Raw genomic sequence first — 20297 nt, forward strand, 5'->3', positions numbered from 1 at the left:
AGGAATCTACACTTCTGTCACTGTTATGTAACATTTATTCTGGCAATGAGTAATACAAGATTTTCAAAATCAGTTGGAATTTAATTTGATTTAATACTGAATAATTCTTTAGATTTTCAAACATCGCTCTATGTATAAAGTTTGAAAAAGTTATTGGATACAATTTTTATCAAATATCATAAAATACAGAACTTAGAAATGTTATAATAAAAGTTTAAGAATTAAGTTGTATACAGCTCTGGAAAAAAATTAAGAGACCACTGCAAAATTATCAGTTTCTCTGGATTTACTATTTATAGGCATGTGTTTGAGTAAAATAAACATTTTTGTTTTATTCTATAAAGTACTGACAACATTTCTCCCAAATTTCAAATAAAAATATTGTCATTTAGAGCATTTATTTGCAGAAAATTACAAATGGTTAAAATAACAAAAAAGATGCAGTGTTTTCAGATCTTGAATAATGCAAAGAAAACAAGTTCATATTAATTTTTAAACAACACAATACTAATGTTTTAATATATTTGATGGAATAACCCTGATTTTCAATCACAGGTTTCATGTGTCTTGGCATGCTCTCTACCAGTCTTTCTCATTGCTGTTGGGTGACTTTATGCCAAAAATTCAAGCAGCTTGGCTTTGTTTTGATGGCTTGTGGCCATCCATCTTCCTCTTGATCACATTCCAGAGGTTGTCAATGGGGTTCAGGTCTGGAGATTGGGCTGGCCATGACAGGGTCTTGATCCGGTGGTCCTCCATCCACACCTTGATTGGCTGTGTGGCATGGAGCATTGTCCTGCTGGAAAAACCAATCCTCAGACTTGGGGAACATTGTCAGAGCAGAAGGAAGCAAGTTTTCTTCCAGGATAACCTTGTACGTGGCTTGATTCATGAGTCCTTCACAAAGGCGAATCTGCCCGATTTAAGCCTTGCTGAAGTATCCCCAGATCATCACCGATCCTCCACCTGATCGTCTAATGGTTAGACGGAGACCTGGAGAGGTCTTCAAGCCACACTGTCTCGCACCCACTGTGAAATTTGGTGAAGGATCGGTGATGATCTGGGGGTGCTTCAGCAAGGCTGGAATCAGGCAGATTTGTCTTTATGAAGGATGCATGAATCAAGCCATGGATGAAACAAGCCACGATGGCCTCCACCAAATTTCACAGTGGGTGAGAGACATTGTGGCTTGAAGGCCTCAAACACATATCTATAACTAGTAAATCCAGAGAAACTGATAATTTTGCAGTGGTCTCTTAATTTTTTCCAGAGCTGTATATAATAAGTAAATATAACGTTGTTTAGGAATTAAACAACTGTTTTATTGATTTTCCAGCCGTTTTCATTCATTTCTCTTAACAAAAGTTCATTTTTGCTGGGGGAGGGTAATACCTCTTTACCTTCTTTTGAAAGCTGAGCGGATATCAATGCTTTGAGACACCTCTGGAATTTCTGGAAAAAAGGACAGAAAAGGAAGGAATATGAAAAAAGGATAATTTGGAAGAGAGCACCCCCGGTCTTAAGTAGTTGTGTTGAAACAGAAAACAAACCTTTGACCTCCAGGTCAAAAGAGCAGCTATCAAATTTGTCTTTGTAGGTGACCTCACATCTGTAATTCCCAGCATAATTGTCCTTTGCCTTGATAATGTGCATTTCAAAGGTATGAATCTATTGCAACGAAAAAGAAAAAAAAAACAATGTCAGAATAACAATAGGAAGATTATACGAATGGCAGCATAAAATATGTCGAGTGAAAGGCATCACCTTCGTAAAGCGATCAAAAGACTCTTTTAGCTGCAGGTGTTTCCCAGTCTTGCTAGCCAGATCCATCCACTTACCCTTAAACCATTTAATGGTCGGTTTACGAAGCAAGTCTTTGGCCTCCACCTTAGCAGTGAAGGTGATATCACCACCTTTATGACAAATAAAACTGTTGTCTTCAGACTGCATATAGTTTTGTTTTATTCATGTTCTGAGGTAACTTTAAGATTTGCATAAAAAGCTGAGAATAAATAGAAATCTTTAAAACCAAAGTGTTTAAAGGGGTCATGACATGCCTTTTTTTTTTAATTATTTTAATGTTCCTTGAGATTCGCTTATAATATTAGTAAAGGTTTTTTGCACAGATTCAGTCACATATTTGTAAAACATGATAATTTTCCACCCTCACTCTGACCCTTGTTCAGCAACGCTCAGTTTAGGTGCTGCTTCTCCTTTAAGACTTGACAGGTTCCTACAAATGCTCTTTTGCAGTGAGGAGAAAGTTGTGAGTTCTGAAATTTACAGTATACTTTTATGTTGAAAGCTCAATTAAAATTTGATCCCTCATGTCATGACCCCTTTAAGAAAAAAGAAAATAATAAATAGTAACCACATGGAAAATGGTTTGTTCTTACACTGAAAAAAGTGTTAACCTACAATTGTTACATCAGTCTAACTCATAAAAATGACTTTCGTCGGTGTAACCTAATTTGTCAGGTTGATTTAGTCAGATTAAATAACATTTTTGACTGTTAATTTAGATGTTACTACATGAAGCACATTTTTAAGGTTACCAGACAAAATATTTTTACCTTCCAGATTCAGTAAATAAAACAATTACAGACTAGACCATAATAATACAGTTATAACATCTGCTGCATGTACTGACCTACAGTGATGGAGCCACTCTGCGGCTTTTCAATCAACAGAACTGAGAGGGGCTGAGTCTCAATCTGCTTGTCAGTTTCCTCAGGAGGCTGCCCATCCCCCAGAGACCACACTGACCAATTAGGAGAAAGAATAAACTGTTTATCTCACTCATACATTTTGGTAACTTTATAATAACTTCCATAAACCACATTAACAAATATTATATAATAATTCATTTCATTAGATAATGTACATTGAAATATGCAATGTTAAGAAATGTCACTAAAGTTTGAATTGCATGTATTTCCATCTATAGTGATATGTGAATGTACATTATCTGATATATATGTACTACTGATCTGATAAGCATTATGCATAATACTGTATTTGTTGATGACTTTGAAAGCTATAATAAAGTAATCCCATTATTTTACAATCAAATGCCTCTTGCACTCACTCACTTGTCTGGACACACTCGCATAAGTTCTCAACAAACACATAAAGACACATCATAAACGTGGCAACAGAGCATTCAGCAACATGGAAAGCATAAAGACATTAAACAACACTGACTGATCTTTTAGGGGGAAAAGAGAAAAATGGTTAACATATACACTGTAAAAGTTGTGTAGCAAAATCACTTGGGACAATTCACAAATTGTTTATTGAGATTTCACTGCTCTTTTTAATAAATGATCAATGATGAGTTAAAATTGTAATCATATTAATCATAATATATAAAGTGCTATTCATTTTCAGATGGAGCATGAAAAAGCAGGTGATCTCCAAAATCTCATAGTTTCCTTAGGGATTGTGGCGTTCGAGGTAACTTCTGCCTGTAGATCATGACACTGCTTCTAGCCAAATGTACCAATGTGTGTTTTCTCAGGTTCCATCTGGCCATTCTTTGCGAGAAAATTAGGCATGTAGTATATTTGTTTTATTATGTTACTGATGCCCGTATTTCTGTTGCTTTCTAATGAAGTTAAAAGCTTCTACTGAGGTTATTGAATTACCTGAGTCCTTTCTTCCCCTGGTTGACTCAGGGTCACTATCATCTAAACAGAGACAGAAAGAGATTTACAGCATTTTATAATTAATAGTACTGTAAAGTCTATTTGGACAAACACACAATAACAAACAAACATACATATAAACACAGTGACAGATTGTTAACGCCATGACGTGAAATTTTGCCATTATGCTCACGTCGTTTATGTTGGTCTGATCTTATTGTTCTGTTCATATCTTCTTTTTTTTCTAAATTGTTTTCAGGAAACCTTTTGTTTCATGTATGGACTTTTAAAGTGCTTTTTGCCATTTTGAAGCTTGACAGACTCAGTCCCCATTTTATTTTATTATATGGAATAGAGCGGTAATTCATTTCTGGGTAATTTTTTCCTTTAATTGTGGTCCCCTGCATTAAAACTGTTTAGGACAATTACTAAGAATTAGTAGGCTAGTTTGCAAATATAATTACTAAAAATATATATATATATATATATATATATATATATATATTTTTATAATGTTAATACTGTAGCATTTACAATGCATTTGCAGTGACGTCATAGAATTACCATCTACTATACAGAGAAATATTAATGTATGTGTTAGACAATCTTGCACCAACAGTAAATGTAAATACACAGGATACAAGGCTCGCTGTCTACTCTAAATAACCGCATCCTGAACCTGTTCATTTCAGATTGCTCGAAAGAACAGAAGCACACAATAATTTAAAATTAAAAAGTCTGGATAAGTAGTTCTATGGGAGCTTCTACGCTATAAATATTATAAAGCATTAATTAGTTAAAGACTCTTACTAGGAAGGTCAATAGAAAGTTTCTTGGGTATGTTGCCATCCTCTGTGAAAGAAAACAAAATATAATTCATCAGTATCTGTTTTTCTGAGGGAAGGAATGTTTGTCGGCCTCAAACACTTTATAATTAATGTAAAGGAATGTTTTGGGTTCAAAACAAGTTAAGCTCAATCAACATTTGGTGCATAATGTTGATTACTGCAAAACAATTACTTAGACTCTTCCCTTGTTTATAAAAAAAAAAAAATCACAGTTACAGCAAGGCACTTAACAGAAGTATATGGAGCCAGTACATAAACATTAAAATACACACTGTTTTAATCCACAAGAAGTAAACATTACGACATGAGTTAACATGATTTTAGTTTAAATAACTAAAATCATTACAGCTTTTACCAGATTACAGGGTTTACGAGCGTTACATCGAAATGACAATTCAGTTGGATTTAATTTTGCCACACTAAAATCATGTTAACATATATGTTTACATTTTGTGGCTATATTTTTGAAACAGTGAGTATTTAAATGTTTATGGACTGGTCCCATTCACTTCCAATGTAAGTGCCTCACTGTAACCTCGATTTTTTATTTTTTAAAGAAAAGGAGAGACGAGTCGAAATACATTTTTGTGGTAATCAACATTGTGCCGCAAATGCTGTTGATTGAGCATAACTTTTTTTGAGCCAGAACCATTCCTTTAAACAGAATTTAGATGAAATACCCTAATAAACTAAACTTCACATTCATTAAAGTGTGACAAAGACAATAAACAAATATGGTTGACACAGCGCATACAGTATATAAGCATATTTTTATGTATATATATATATATATATATATATATATATATATATATATATATACGGTATATACACATCAGATGTCTTCAACATCTCTTCCTTTATATGGATATATAATTATATATCAAACAGTATAAAGGGTTTAAATGCTTGTAGGAATGCATTGTGTACTTGACAAGCATTAAAAGCATGTGTGTTTGCACAAATAGGTGAACATGAAATATCAAGCACTTAGCACTTTGTACTTTGAAAGTCTTTCTGAGTCAAATCAATGTTACTGTGTTTTTATCGTCCTCTTAAGATCCATTTGCTCTGTAAAACTACACTGCAATTTTCATCACAACAACATTAGTAAACAACTACACTGATTTGATGAGGATGGGTCATCTTGGTTATCAACCTGTTGGGGGAGGAGGTGATGGGGTGCTGGCCATGACATCACCATCTTTATCTGAAATAAAGGTGTGATTGACACATACACCCACCTATCACTGAGCTCCATGTCCAGTCATAGACCAACACAACATACATTTGCCCAGCAGAACGTGATGGATGAACTTTCATTTAAACATAACCCCACTCCGAGAAAAAGTGATGGAATGCTTGCAATGAGGCCTCAGTAGGGTTCAGTGCAGTGTAGGCATACATGTGACCATTTTGAAATGAAACTATGACAAGTATGACACGTATGAATGGTATTTGACTATGGTACAGTATGTCTGTATAAGGTATTTAAAGAAATAGTTTGCCCAAAAATAAAATTCTTTAAATAAAAATCTGTCATTTTTTGCTCACACTTATGCTGTTCCAAACTCCAGTGACTTTCTTTCTCGTGAAGTCTTAAGATCCCTGCACACTTCTCTGAAATCGAAGAACGAAAAGGTGTGACGTCATTTAAAAACAAACCTTGCCCAAATTAAGGTGTTTTTTGTTTGTTTCGGTGGTTCATAACAGCTTGCCGGGGCTAACTTTCAGAAAAACTTCTTTCCGGCTGCAAAAACCTTCTTACGGCCATTGGTCCACGTCATCGGTAGGTGTGACAAAGAGCTCCTCCTACTTTGAAGCCAACAGCTAATTCCTGTTCAGTCAGCTGAGATTAGTCAACATGAACATGAGTTATTCACGAACTGGTGCAAACTTACCTACATCTGTACGACCGTTCGCGAAGAGAAATTTTCCAAAAACGTCATGTGATTTTTGTTTTTGTTTTGTTTAATTAGTCTGTAAAGGGAATCAAATCTACTCAAATACTCTTAAGTGGCCACTCACTCATGTGCCATCTGTGGCTGAAAGCCATGCACACATCTGCCCAAAGCAAGAAATGCCTATCATCATTCTTTTGTCTGTTTTCTACCCATTAACGCTCATACCCGATAACATTGTCATCATAAATTACAATAAAAGAGTGTAGTTGGCACATATTATGGCCGGGCATAGCATGTTAGCATATTAGCGCCATTAATGCACAAGGTAAACATTACAAATTACACATTATCTACTTCATATAGATTACTTTAAATCATCGAGTAGTTAAAACAGCTACTTTTAATGATCTTAAGTGAACTCTACTCATAGAATGAGGCATGAAGTCATTGGTAACACATTTTATTGTTATAATAGCTGATGTTTTACATGTAGTCTTGAGCATCCTTATATTTAAATGTACCTCTATATGCCTCCCCAGCGGTGTGGCCTGTGTCTGAATATTTGCAAACAGTATGTCATTGTTCAGCTGTTTCTAACTTCTTTTTGGCTCTGACCAAAAAACAAAGAAGTACTTCGCCGTGAGTGTGCTGAGGCCTTTAGGCAAATTGAGTACCGCTAAGTGATGGTAGGATTTTCATTTTTGGGTGAACTATCCTTTTAAGTATGTAGTGAGATTGGAGTGCATTTTGCATGACAGAAACACTATGTTTACAAGCACATGCTTATCTGATGAACTGCCAGGCCAGGAAGCAGCACACATGTGGATGGAAGGAAGCATGAGGTCATTTTTGGGCTTGTCAGTGAAACCCATGAGCATTATTTTGCAATACAAAGTGAAGCACTGTGGTCTAACTACTGCAAAGAATACCAAGTTAAAATGTGATTTCAACAGAAACTCAGCTCCCGCAGCTTTAACAGACACTTGAATGATGTCTCACAGACACACACATGTAGGACATCAAGTTTGATTATGAAAGCCTCAGAGAAAACAAGGTGAATAAAATGGTCAAACGCACATGCATACTTCTCCACAGAAAACGCATATTGACTGACAAGTATACTTCATATCTTCCACTGGCATTACATTTTTTTTAATTATAACAACTGATAAGTTGTTGAATGTTATGACCTGTGATTTAGCAACACTCACCAGGGACTTGAGGTGTGCTGGGTCCCTCTTCTTTTACCTCACTCACAGGCACCTCAGCCTCTGTCGGTTCTGGTTCCATCGGCTCATTCTCTACAAGCTCGGTCACTATTGGCTGTGTTTCTGTGACCTCACCTACCACTGGCTGTTGTTCAGTCCCCTCAGTTACTATTGAATCTGGCTGAGGCACCTCAGCAGGTATGTGCACTGCTGCCTCAGGAAGCACTGGCACTGGATCTGTGATAATCACTATGGCCCCTGTGTCTTTGGTTGCCGCTATAGCCTCTGTACAGCAAACACAACCGGGCTAGAGCAGTAAGACTTCAGGAAGCCAGCTACAGCCCAGTTATTTACACACGCACACACACACACACACACACACACACACACACACAAACACACACACATGCATAGATGTAGAGTGACAAGGCTGGCCAAATAAGTGCATTACAAAACAAAGTCAAACACAATGTGCATATGCGATTTGATATACAATTATGTTTCTTTGTTGAAGTGGTTATGGCTATCCAGGTGTAAGGTTGAATATAGGCCACTGACCAGAGATCTAGTTACAGATCTAGTCACTGTACACCCATGACACATTAAATCCCAAAAGAAGCAAAGTACTACAGACTCAGCAAGTATCTACCAGTGTGCAGTCATTAAAGCAGATCTAGAATATTTCTTTAACCTGGTCCCAACAAATCATGTTTCTACATCTACATTTTTGATTAATGTTTTTTACATGGCTCTTTGTATTTATTGTGGCAGTTTCCTACTGAAATAAAAACTAGAGGTGCTATGAAAATAATTGCTTTTATTCACTTTCACACAAATCACGAGTAAAATGGCAGATTATCAGTTCATAAACACATATTTTTCACCCTGTTCCTCACACAATGCAAACTTATGACATCTAAACAATTTTACTATATTGAATGACATATAAGGCGATACATTTAACATTTACACTACATAACCAGCTGCATTTACAAGCTTATTCAAGCACGATTGAAGCGAATAACTTGAAGTGTGAGTCCTGAAAAGCACGATACGTGAGCTAAAAGTGTAATAGAAGCACCACAGAATGACGTGGCTGTCTCAGCAATTGCATTTTATTTTTGCTTTTGCATTTTATTTCACTATCGGTTAAGTTTAAGTTGAAGGATTAGGGTATGGAAGTAGGTTTGGATGATTTTAAACTTGATAGAGAAAAAACTTTAAAGAAACTTGAAACATTCTTGCTGCAGGAATACTTTGCTTCTTTTCATATACTGTACCTTCATATCAAAGAGCTTCATACACAGATGTACATTAACTCAAGAAATTCCTGCCATCCACAAAGTACAGCAGGCATTAGTATGAGCGCAGGTGTGTGTTAAGATGTGGACCAGCACAGTGTTTGTTTGTCTGTGTGGATATGAACCTATTAGGCCGTACAGTTTGTGGGTATTTCTGCATAAATGTGCCATTTGTGAAAAAACTGTTGTAGCACAAAGAGGTAATTTGGTGTAAATTTACAGTGGAAACAAACCAATGACACTCTCACACACATTAGGTAAGAGTGCTCTGGGTGAACACAGAGAAGCAAAAGAAAACAAAGAGAGGAGAGAAAGAAAGAATCCATGTATCATTCATTCATTTCTCAATTAGGAATTTAAAATCGGAAAAACAAAAAAAAAACGTATTTCATTATTCATTTGCAAAACCAATATTAAAAAACAAATAATGACTTGTTTTTCGTAATTTCAATTTAATGCTCAAATTAAAAATAGGAAATTGAAAAAATAGCCATGGGACCAGGGACATATGGCTTGAATATTTGATTCGCACATACGGGTGGATCTGAAACGCCCCTTTCTTCTGATTGGTCAACCTGCACCGTCGTCTTCCTCAATGCAGTGAGACAGAATAAAAGTTCTCTGCTGTTTAATTGTTCAGGTGAATTCGTCTTAGTTAATATTAAATTCTTTACCATTTATTCTCTAAAACTCGCCACGTTTATTGCAGCTGAGCTATCTCTCTCATCAAATAGTCAGATTTATCAGACAGCCCTACACATAAACCTGCTGTCTTTGACGTTGCTCCGGTTTGAAAAGGCATGGTTTTAAATGAGATGATGAAAATAACCATACATTCAGAAGACTATTGAAGCATATGCCTACATTGTAAAGACATAGACTTACAGTTAACTATGGGGTAAAGGTAGTTTTAGGTTCGATATTCGATGGATATACGCTTATGTTGCGCAAGGGACCGTCTGAAAACTCCCACAACCCATAAATAAAACGTCACTGGCGTCAGAGCATTCATTTATTTGACTATTGACTTGCATGTTATAGGATAACAAAACAAAACATTGTTATTAAAAAAAAAAAAAAAGAATCACAGGTTTTAGTACATCACCAGAGTGATGGCTGTGCATATGAGTGTACAGTATTCACTTATGGGGAAAAAAAAATCACTAAAATAAACGAAAACATAATTTTCACATTCCAAAGGTTGTAGTAAGTTCCCAGTGGGCAGACTGACTTACTACAGGTGAGATTTTTACAGAACGTCCAATAATTTGAGTTGTATTAGATTATTTTAAAAATGAATGAACTAAAATTCACCCAAATGTTATTTTCACATTCCAAAGGTTGAAGTTAGTTCCCAGTAGATAGATTGAATTACTACAGGTGAGATTTTTACGGTTAGTCAGTCTATCCACTGGGAAGTTACTATAACCTTTGGAATGTGAAAATAAAATTTTCAGGAATTTTTGTAATGTTTATCATAAAATAACCTAATACTGTACTCATATTATTGGATTTACTGTAATAATCTCACTTTTCGTAAATCAGCCTATCTAATTATGCTAAAGGAAGTTTATGAATGCTTGTCTCTCAAAAGCTCGACCAGTGAAATTAAAATCAGCATTTACACATAGCCTTCACATTTGTCTGATAATAAAAGGCACACAAAAATGCCACGTATATGACCCAGCAAGTAAAGGCCACCCATATTCCCATTCAAAAACTTGGATGTCGGAATTATCTGAGCTTGAAATTAGCACTCTTTGCTGCCATGTAAATAATTATTGTCTTATATTAAATATTAAATGTAACAATATCTTCCAATTTATTTGTTATTATTATTGCTTATCATTTGTTATTTACTGCTGTAGCTGTTATAATTCACTGGCATGCTCATCTGTCTTGGATGTGCCCTATGTTAAGTCTGTATATTCCCTGAACCGCATCTTGCTTTGTTCATTGCACTGCAATATGTGTGTGTGTGTGTGTGTGTGTGTGTGTACGTGTTTATACTACATTGTGGGGACCTAATGTCCGCACAAGGATAGTAAAACCTGAGATTACCGACCTTGTGGGGCCCAGCCAGCTTATTAAATGGCTTTTTAAACACACTAAACAATGTCTTTTTTTTTTATGTAAAAATGCAAAAAGGTTTCTGTGAGGGTTAGGTTTAGGGGTAGGGTTAGAGGATAGAAATTATCATTAGATCTGTATAAAATCCATAAAACGCATTGAAGTCTATGGAGATTCCCCACAATGATACAAAAACAAGTTTGTTTGTCTGTGTGTGTGTGTGTGTGTGTGTGTGTGTCCAGGTATTCCCTACGTTGTGGGGACCAAATGTCCCCACAAGGATAGTAAAACCTGACATTTTTGACGTTGTGAGGACAATCAGTTCCCACAATTTCCCCAATGAGGAAAACAGCTTATAAATCATACTAAATGATGTTTTTTGAAAATGTAAAAATGCAGAAAGTTTTCTGTGAGGGTTAGGTTTAGGGGTAGGGTTAGGTTTAGGGGATAGAACATAAAGTTTGTACAGTATAAAAACCATTATGTCTATGGAGAGTCCTCATAAAACATGAAAACCCAACGTGTGTGTGTGTGTGGTGGTGTGTGTGTGTGTGTCGTGGCTATTTTTCCAATTTCCTATTTTTAACTTGAGAATTAAATCGAAATTACGAAAAACAAGTCATTATTTGTTTTTTAATACTGGGTTTGTAAACGAATAATGAAATAAGTTGTTTTTTGTTTTTCCGATTTTAAATTCCTAATTGAATATGAAATGAACGAATGATACATGGATTAAGATAGAAAGGAGCGAGGTGATATAATTGAAACCTACTTGTTGGGGTCTTCTCAACTGAATTCTCAGATGGGGTGTCACCAGGGGCAACATTCTCTGAGTATGTGACAGACATAGCAAAGGAATACAAGGGACTCTTTCAAAGCATGAAGCATCAGCAACACACACACACTGACACATACATGTGCTATAGGAAAAGAGACAGTACAATATACTCACATACAGACATATATATTATACACTGAGACATTTATATACATACATGTATATATATATATATAGTATAATAAATGTCATCATTACACACACATGTCATGACAAAGGAAATGGAGAATGACCCAAAAATTTCTGTTTTGGTGGGTGAAAGACAATGATATGATCTCTGAAGCATGAATAAGCATAATTTTAACAAAATTGCTAACAGAATCTTTAAAAATGTGTATAGTCCTGACAAAATGTAGAGATTCTGACTACTGAGCTGACAAGGGAACATCAGTGGCACTTGTGATTGCTTGTAATTACTACTGATTCACCACATACCTTCAGGCTGGCCATCATCTGTCAGGGAAAAAAAAGAGAGGAGAATAATATTTTTTGTTATCTCATGCATTGACATTCATACATTTGAGTTTATTAAGTATCCACATTTTGGGCACTGTAGCTACTATAGACAAATGTTTCACAGTACAGTGATATGTGCTTTGTCTGTCTCAGTGTAAGCATTCAGTTTTCACTAGGGGTCGGCAGTATTGTGTTAGTCCTGGTGCATATGTCTAGATGTATAGGAATCATAACAGTTTAAAGAGGGGCACAGTATTACACTAAACCCAGCAGAGCATGATGAAAGGGCCTATTGTGATTAGAGGAGTTAAGGAAAGGCGTAACTGGATCAATGAGTGAATACATCTCTTGGAATGATAGTTCTAAAATAAACCTGCTGCTTCATTTATAGATTACCATAGCATGGACACATGATGGACACTTGACGCTTTCTAGGGACAACTTGCAAATGATCTCATCTTCAAATCTTTTAATTGGGGCCTGGATGGCCTGATGCTAAACTCAACACTGAATGGAGGTTATTTGTATTTAATAGTTAGTTCTGGTCCATGAATTTGACTGGCCAAGCTGCATTCCAAGAGCACTGATATTTGTATTCTGCTTCTCTGTGTTCGTGGCTTTTGATTCATCGTTTATTTTGATTTCTTTCCCTATTTCGTTCAGTAATCATCTCTGCAGATTACATATTTATGCCAGTAGGTGGTGAAAAATGAGTTGTTTACTACCGAAGCAATGAAAGTGCACGAGAAAGATTCTGAAAAAAAGAAAAAAAAAATGTTAGAAAACTAAAGTTAAAAAAACTGATTCGTTCACAGTCACCACTGGTTTAAAACCGAAGTTAGTATTGAAAGCAGTGTAGAGAGAGTTTGATTCATCATTTATTTTAATTTTGTGCACTGATTCGTTCAGTAAACATGTCTGCAGATTACATATTAACGCCAGTAGGTGGTGACACATGAGTGTATTTTATGCTGAGTGAACGTTTGAATCATTGACTCAACTGATTCTTCAGAAAACACAGAGTGAAAAATTAGTTCACTTAAAAGATAAAAATTTAAACCAGAGTTAGTACTGAAAGCAGATAGAGTTGATGTGTCCCTATTTCACAAGGTGTGTCCCGGTGTCCATACAATTCTCTAAAAAATTCAATTATATCCCGAGTTCAGCTGTTAAGCTCACTGATTTTTTTCTTTCAAATTTCCTTAATGTACTTTAGCTATTGTCTCTGGTATCGTTTGCATGCAAGGCACACTGTTTCTTCACCATTGCATGTTGATTTAAAGATACTTAAATTCTATTCCTTCAGCAAATCAGCTTACAGTGTATCTGGTTACCATGTCTATTTTAGATTTTAAATTTTAGGTTTCATTGTTGTGAGTACTGTGAACCTGACACAAAATTTCAAGCACAAGTTGTACATTATACATGCAATATGACTTCTTATATATAGAAAAAGTATTAGGAGAAAGTAAGGAGAAAGTATTTAAACATTGAATACACACTTCACCTTTAAATTAACTCTAACTAAGAACTCCAACAAGTCTTCTGAGCTATAAAGGAGCAAGCTATAACATTTTCCTCTGGGTTATTACATAATATAAATGTCAGCAGCTTTGTCTCAGCAACCCACCTTTGTTGCCTTGGCACGGGCTGTTGTGAATTCTGAGAAGGTGCCAGCCTAGGCTGAGCATAGCGATCTGTGTAAACTGCTCTGTGCATGACCGCTCCATTCCTACCCCCCGTTATCAAGAGTCAATGTGAGGATTCTCCCTGTTACAAGGCCAATGTGAACACCTGTGCGCCTCTTCTCATTTAGTCTCTTGATATTTTTGACATCTCTCAGCTTTCAGCCCTCTATTTTTGTTTGCTGTCTCTGTCAATCCATCTGTCCTACTGCCATTCCTGTGTATTCTTTAGGTTGTCGTTCTGTATAGTCTCTGTTTGCATTTTGTCATACTTTATAGAGGTTCCTGTGCACTACAGTTTCATCATATCTTGTCATTTCGTTCCTGATTTGTGCCTCCTTATTTTGGATGGTTGGTTGTCTTTAACTCGCCAAATACACTTTTTTTTTTTTTCTTCTTCTTAGAAATCATTTCTGAAGTGCTGAGAGATAAATTAAGCTTGCTGACTAACCCTTGGTGAGGGTATTTGCATGTAGGGTGAAATGTGTGTAATTTCTGTCAAATTGTAAAAAATATAGAATTTTGTTTTTAAACAGGTCTCGTGAACATTCTCCTCATCTTCAGTTGATCGAACACACAGACAGTCCTGCCCCAAACTCAGGCCATTAGTTGAGCCAATGTTGCAATGTTGTGACACTGATAGGGATGTCAAACATACAGAGCAATGTTTTAATAGTGCCACAGAGCAACAGTGCTGACACTTTCCAGGGAATCAACCTTCAATACAGATGGCATAATTATAGTTGGCTCTGCACATTAAGGTGTGATAGAGAAAGTGTTTTCAAAAATTACACACTTCACCTTTAAAACTTATTGGAGATCAAGAAGTTTCTTTGGAAACACCATGGCATCACCTTTTCATTTTTGTTTTGTCTTTCTCTCTCTCTTTGTCTGCGGATGGTGACACCACCAGGTCAGGTCTTTGGACACTTCAGGACCAATTTGGAAATGACATGGATCCTTCCACCCATTAAAAAGCCATTTATGCCATTTATGTCACAGACGAGCTGGCTGCAGTGGCATTCTGTCAGTTTCAAGATCCTCTCTGTCTCATCCAGCAATAACAACAATTCTGAAGGGTACTGTTTTACTGTCCCAGTACAGCACAACAGTACGCAGGTATGTTCAGCTGTCCATGCTGCTGGCGTGAGGACAGACAGGCTCATGTTGTCTCCACACAGCCAAACTGTTGTCACTTCCACCTCCAGCTTAATACAGCTCTTTTAATTCAAACCCCATTTAACAAAGAGCACTTCAACTACATGACAATCTAAAGTATTGCGACATTTTGTTATCACTACCAACTTGTTTTTTGCAGCAGATTGACAAAAACTTAAATTGAAGGTTCAAGCTGAAGTGTGTAACTTATATCTATATATATATATATTAAGAAAAAATTAAGTTAATTCAATATATATTCTTTGAAAAACCAAAAATGTCAATAACTTAACCTCAGTAACAATTTTGCTATATTAGTAAATTTTACTTGTTTTTAAGGATGTTAGGGTATTTTTACTTGAAAACAAGACAAAAACACTGATTAAGCTAATTAATTTTGCAGAGAAATGCATTCTGCATCTTTAAGTAAGCCTTTGGTAGCTTTATTTCCCTGAAAAATATCAACACACACGATGCAGTGTCCGAATACCCATATTCCCTGAGGTGCTAAAAGATCAATTTTAACTTGCTAACTACCCTTAGTGAGGGTACGCTTATGTAGGGTGAAGTAAGTGTCACAGTCACCGTTCACATGCAAAATGAATTACTTTTTTTTTAAACAGGTCTCCTGAACATGCTCATGCCATTAGTTGAGCCAATGTTGCTTTGTCACGCTGATAGGGATGTCAAACAAACAGAGCAATGTTTTGATAGTGCCACAGAGCAACAGTATTGACACTTTCTGGGGAATCAACCTTCAATATAGATGGCTTACTTATAGTTGGCTCTGCATATTAAGATGTGATAGGAGAAAGTTTTTTCAAAAAAAATTACTCACTTCACCTTTAAAACTTATTGGAGATCAAGCAAATTAATTTAGCAGTGAACTGCTCTCTGCATCTTTAAATAAGCCATTTGTTATTTCCATAAGAAATTTATAGTGTGGCAAAAACAGTATGCCAATGAAGTAGTATGTCCGAATGCTCAGTATTCATAAAACAGTAAGCGAAAAAAAAAAAAAAATGGATGACCTGCTACTTAGAGCAAGATTCTGAAGTGTGGATCGACTGGACACTTTGCTGTCCCATAATCCCTTTTTTTTTAAAGGAACGGTGTTGAACTGTGAGTCAGATGGTGTGAAATACTGTATATACCAAGAAAGCTGTTTCTTGTACTTAAATTAAAGTTTATTATTTTTGCTGTTGTTATTACGTCATATATTCGGATCACGGGTCAATACCCACATCCAAGGATGAAGTATGTCTGGAATCTATACATACTACTCGCATTTATACCTAAAGGACGTACTGTTTTAACTACCGAGAAGGGTTTCCTTCATCAAATACAGTACAGAAACTAACAGTATACAATTTCAGACGCAAGGTCTGACAATGTGATACTATTAAAATGTTAACATTGGTTCAACCATTGCCGTGAGTTAAGGGGTGGGACAACCTGTTTGCATAACCAGTGGAAGACAGGGGGGAGTGTTTGTGATGCTTTATTCAAAGCAGTCCTTTTTTCCAATTCCATTTGGTGTTACTAGATATGAAGCACAGAAATGGCACAATTCACCTTAAATATGGGTGAGGACACAACTTGAGAATACAATTTGAGAATACATCTTTCTCTTTTTGTAAATTATCTCCCAAAACAAAGTATTATTGTACAAGCCCTGCTAACTTTGTTGGCACAGAGACTGACAGAGAGACAGACAGCATAGAGCAAATGGCAGATTGAATGTGTTGTTTCTCTCAGGGTGAGGAAAGAGTGAGAGTGATTTATACCACCTATTTGGTGGAAGGTGAGTTAATAGAAATGGGTTTCCCTTCACCTTTAACCTTTTCTGTAAGTTACTTAGCAGTCATGGGGCAGTTAATAACCCTGATATGAGTTACAGTACAGTCACAATGACTGAATTTCACTGCCTACCGTGCTGAAAGAATAAAATAAAATAAAAACAGCTTAATGCAGGTCAGGCTGGTCTGTTTGCTGTTTTAGGGGGGTTTTGTGAACTTTTCAGCTAGCCAGACTGGGAGACCAACTGAAGACCAGTGGCTCGGTGACCATCTTAAACCAGCTAAGACCAGCAAACCATTTTAAGATGGTTTAATAATTTTTTTCCCCATCAGGGTATAGATATACCAATAGGTTTGTTTTGTTCCTTTGTTGTTTTCCCGAGGGATGCTATTTGTGTTGCGGTCATATGTGGCAGTGGCAATGGGTTATAACCTCCATCCTCTGATATTATTTATCACAGAGATCAAAGTTCAAACAAACAAGAGCTCAGGATTCTCTGCTTGATAGAGACATTTAGTCACTGGATGAAAGATAGGAGGACCAGAGATAGAGAAAGAGGGTGATGGGGATTAAAAGTCTGCTCATTCTGAACTATTCCCGGGGTCTGGAATCCAGTTCCCAGAGGGTCCAGCCCTATTCATCCCTCATCCAGCCTTTTACAGCCTGGAGTCTGTGATCCACGGCAACCCCAACCTCTCCTACCATCAGCTGTTCCCTCAAATTTATGAGAACAATCGTTTTTTTCAAACCAACATAATCACAAAGTCTAATACTCTTTCTCTGTCCTTTCGGGGGTTATTTATGGAAGACATTTGAGTGAACCCTTACAGGAATTTGTCACAATCTAATTTTAAAGTTGGGATGTCATTTCAAACCACACAGTTTAATATTGTTTTTGTTATTTTTTGTGGTCTTTCACAGTAACCAATTAGAAGCCTTTGTTTATGAATCTAGAAATGATCACTCTTAGATATTTGAGGTAGGATGTGCTTGGTTTTCTTTGGCAGAGTTAACCCTACTTTAAAAAAAAAAACAACAACATCTTAATCCAGCCTATGATGGTTTGCTGGTCTTAGCTGATGTCCTAGGCTAGTCTGTTGGCTGGGTTTAGAGGTTCTTTTTTTTTTGGTGTTGGTGTAACGGGAACCAGCTGGTACGTGATAGCTGTGCAGTGTGTGTAAACCTCACTCCCCTGGCCTCAAGTGGTGCACTAGCAACTGACGTTAGAGGCTTTAGCCTCCTCGTTAGCGCGCCCACCTCCCATGCTGGCGATGCTGGTTCAAATCCCACTTGGAGCGGGTCAAGCAGGCAGGTTACACAGACCACCTGGCTAACCACCTAAACCTGCTGAACACCAACTTGGCCAGGCTGAGAGATCACCTTGACCAGCTGGACCAGAGAGGGGACCAACTAGACCATCTTAAACTTAGCTACGACCAGCAAAGCAGCTGGAATCAACTACAAGTTCCTATGGGATTCAATCACAAAATACATGTTCTCAAAACATCCTGAAATGTTTTATTTTTAGGCCACCAAAATCATCACTACCAAATGGATTAAATTTATTGTGCCTGTCAACCAGCAGCTGTGCTGCATGTCTGCAAACTATCCACAGAAATGGATCGTACTACCTTGCTCTGTTTATGGCCATGTTTTTGAGCATCATCAAAATAGCTGCCATACCATCAATATCCCAAATCCCCCTCATTCTGCTTCATAATCCCCATTGTCCAGGGGTTGACATAGACCAATCCTGAAAGACCAATCCTTTGGGAGTGCCATCCTGAGAGGATATGTGTAGAGGCAAATATTAAAATATGAGTCATTTCCAGAGGGAAGATAAAGCCAGACCAAATATCAAATATAATGCCACTTGTGCTGTTCACAAATGATTAAATCTCTTTAAAAATTAAAAATTCCATCATCATTTACTCACCCTCTTGTTGTTTTTCCATTGGAAAAAGGAAATGTTGGGTAGTATGTTAGTCTACAGTAAGTCACCATTCACTTTCATTGCATCTTTTTTTAATTGCATTGAAAGTGAATGGTGACTTAGGCTGTTATGCCAAATGTTTGACCCAAACACTCTGTTGTCTTCCATGACAGAAAGAAAGTCATATGGGTTTGGAACAACATGGGGGTGGGTAAATGATAAGAGAATTTTCATTTTTTGACAAAGTCGGTCAACTAAATAAAAAATAATCAGTTCTAGAATCATAATAGAATAATTCATGAATCACATGAGTGCAATGACACAATGCTGCATCTTCATATTTCTCCATCCATCTATTAGGCATTAGAAGCCAATCTCTATATCATCAACCCTGAAATATTTCTCCATCGGAAGGGGACACCCCAACCCTCCACTCTCCACTGGGCTATCAGCATCCATCAGAGATGCCTCTGCCACCACAGTATGTATCTCAGTGTCTTGTATCTCAGAGCTGGGTAAGTCAGCACCATTTCATACTCAGAATCCAGCACAGCTCAGCTGCCTGTGCACTCCTAATCGCCTTGACTATGTGCCATCCATCATAGCAACAGTCATGACAATGTTTGCTTTTTATAAAGCATTTTGGATCACCTCATCATCATCCAACACAAAGTCAAATCCAAAGTCGCTCTATCATCACAGAGCTTGTGGTGTGTGCTAGGGTCACTTTGTCATGCTCATTAGAGTAGGGACGCAAAAAAGCAATAATATTAATGCAAATACAGAGCTGATTCTGCCTACTGCTACAAACTCATGTATATTATAGTACCATCCGTATAGGCAGTACACTGTTTATTTCATTTTACGCAATGCTCACTATGATGAACAATACTTCACAATGTTCTACAATGTCATACATAAAAATTGTGCAGTGTTAACCAGCCTTAAGTTTACATTGTATTTCTGCTACAGTATGTTCATCATAGCATGTGCAGTGTTATCTTGGGATAAACTCACCAAGTCACATGCATTGTTTGTGCAAATCTCCATGGCTTATAAATTTGGCTCTGACTCCAGTTAGAATCAAAAAAGGTGGAGCAAACCACATAGTGCAACTTATTTGTTATGAGCATGTTTGTTAGTAAATGAAAACTATATATTGATATGATAACACTTAAAACTTTTGTTTTATTTCTTGATTTGGTCGTATAAATCTCTTGCTATCCTAAAACCATCCTTTTCTATCTTTTGCTGTTTGAATGGCTGTTTCTCCACCAAACTACAAGATTCGCAGTGTGATGATGGACAGCATCTGATTCTCACCTTTCTTTGTGGGCTCAGGCATGTTAAGCCGTTATCCGGTGGACTGGGCACCAGTCTGAAGGGTTCAGGGGCTGCAAACCCTTGGTCACTTGAGTTTGTGATGGGTTGTCCTTAAGCAAGGGGGTG

General features: G+C 36.8%; 1 protein-coding gene across 1 annotated transcript in view; it reads right to left on the reverse strand.

Moving 5' to 3' along the window:
* LOC127436893 (myosin-binding protein C, slow-type-like) overlaps positions 1 to 20297 on the reverse strand; it is a 56928-nt gene extending 36631 nt beyond the window's left edge. Inside the window, exons 1-8 of the mRNA XM_051691383.1 lie at positions 20172 to 20297; positions 12252 to 12269; positions 4458 to 4499; positions 3648 to 3689; positions 2651 to 2761; positions 1765 to 1913; positions 1551 to 1668; positions 1401 to 1452 (exon numbers count right to left, since the gene is read on the reverse strand). Of these exons, the coding sequence (XP_051547343.1) occupies positions 1401 to 1452; positions 1551 to 1668; positions 1765 to 1913; positions 2651 to 2761; positions 3648 to 3689; positions 4458 to 4499; positions 12252 to 12269; positions 20172 to 20193 (554 nt within the window). The 5' untranslated portion in view covers positions 20194 to 20297. The remainder of the gene's footprint in view (positions 1 to 1400; positions 1453 to 1550; positions 1669 to 1764; positions 1914 to 2650; positions 2762 to 3647; positions 3690 to 4457; positions 4500 to 12251; positions 12270 to 20171) is intronic.

Source organism: Myxocyprinus asiaticus, chromosome 47 (assembly GCF_019703515.2).
Source record: "Myxocyprinus asiaticus isolate MX2 ecotype Aquarium Trade chromosome 47, UBuf_Myxa_2, whole genome shotgun sequence".
Classification (NCBI taxonomy): domain Eukaryota; kingdom Metazoa; phylum Chordata; class Actinopteri; order Cypriniformes; family Catostomidae; genus Myxocyprinus; species Myxocyprinus asiaticus.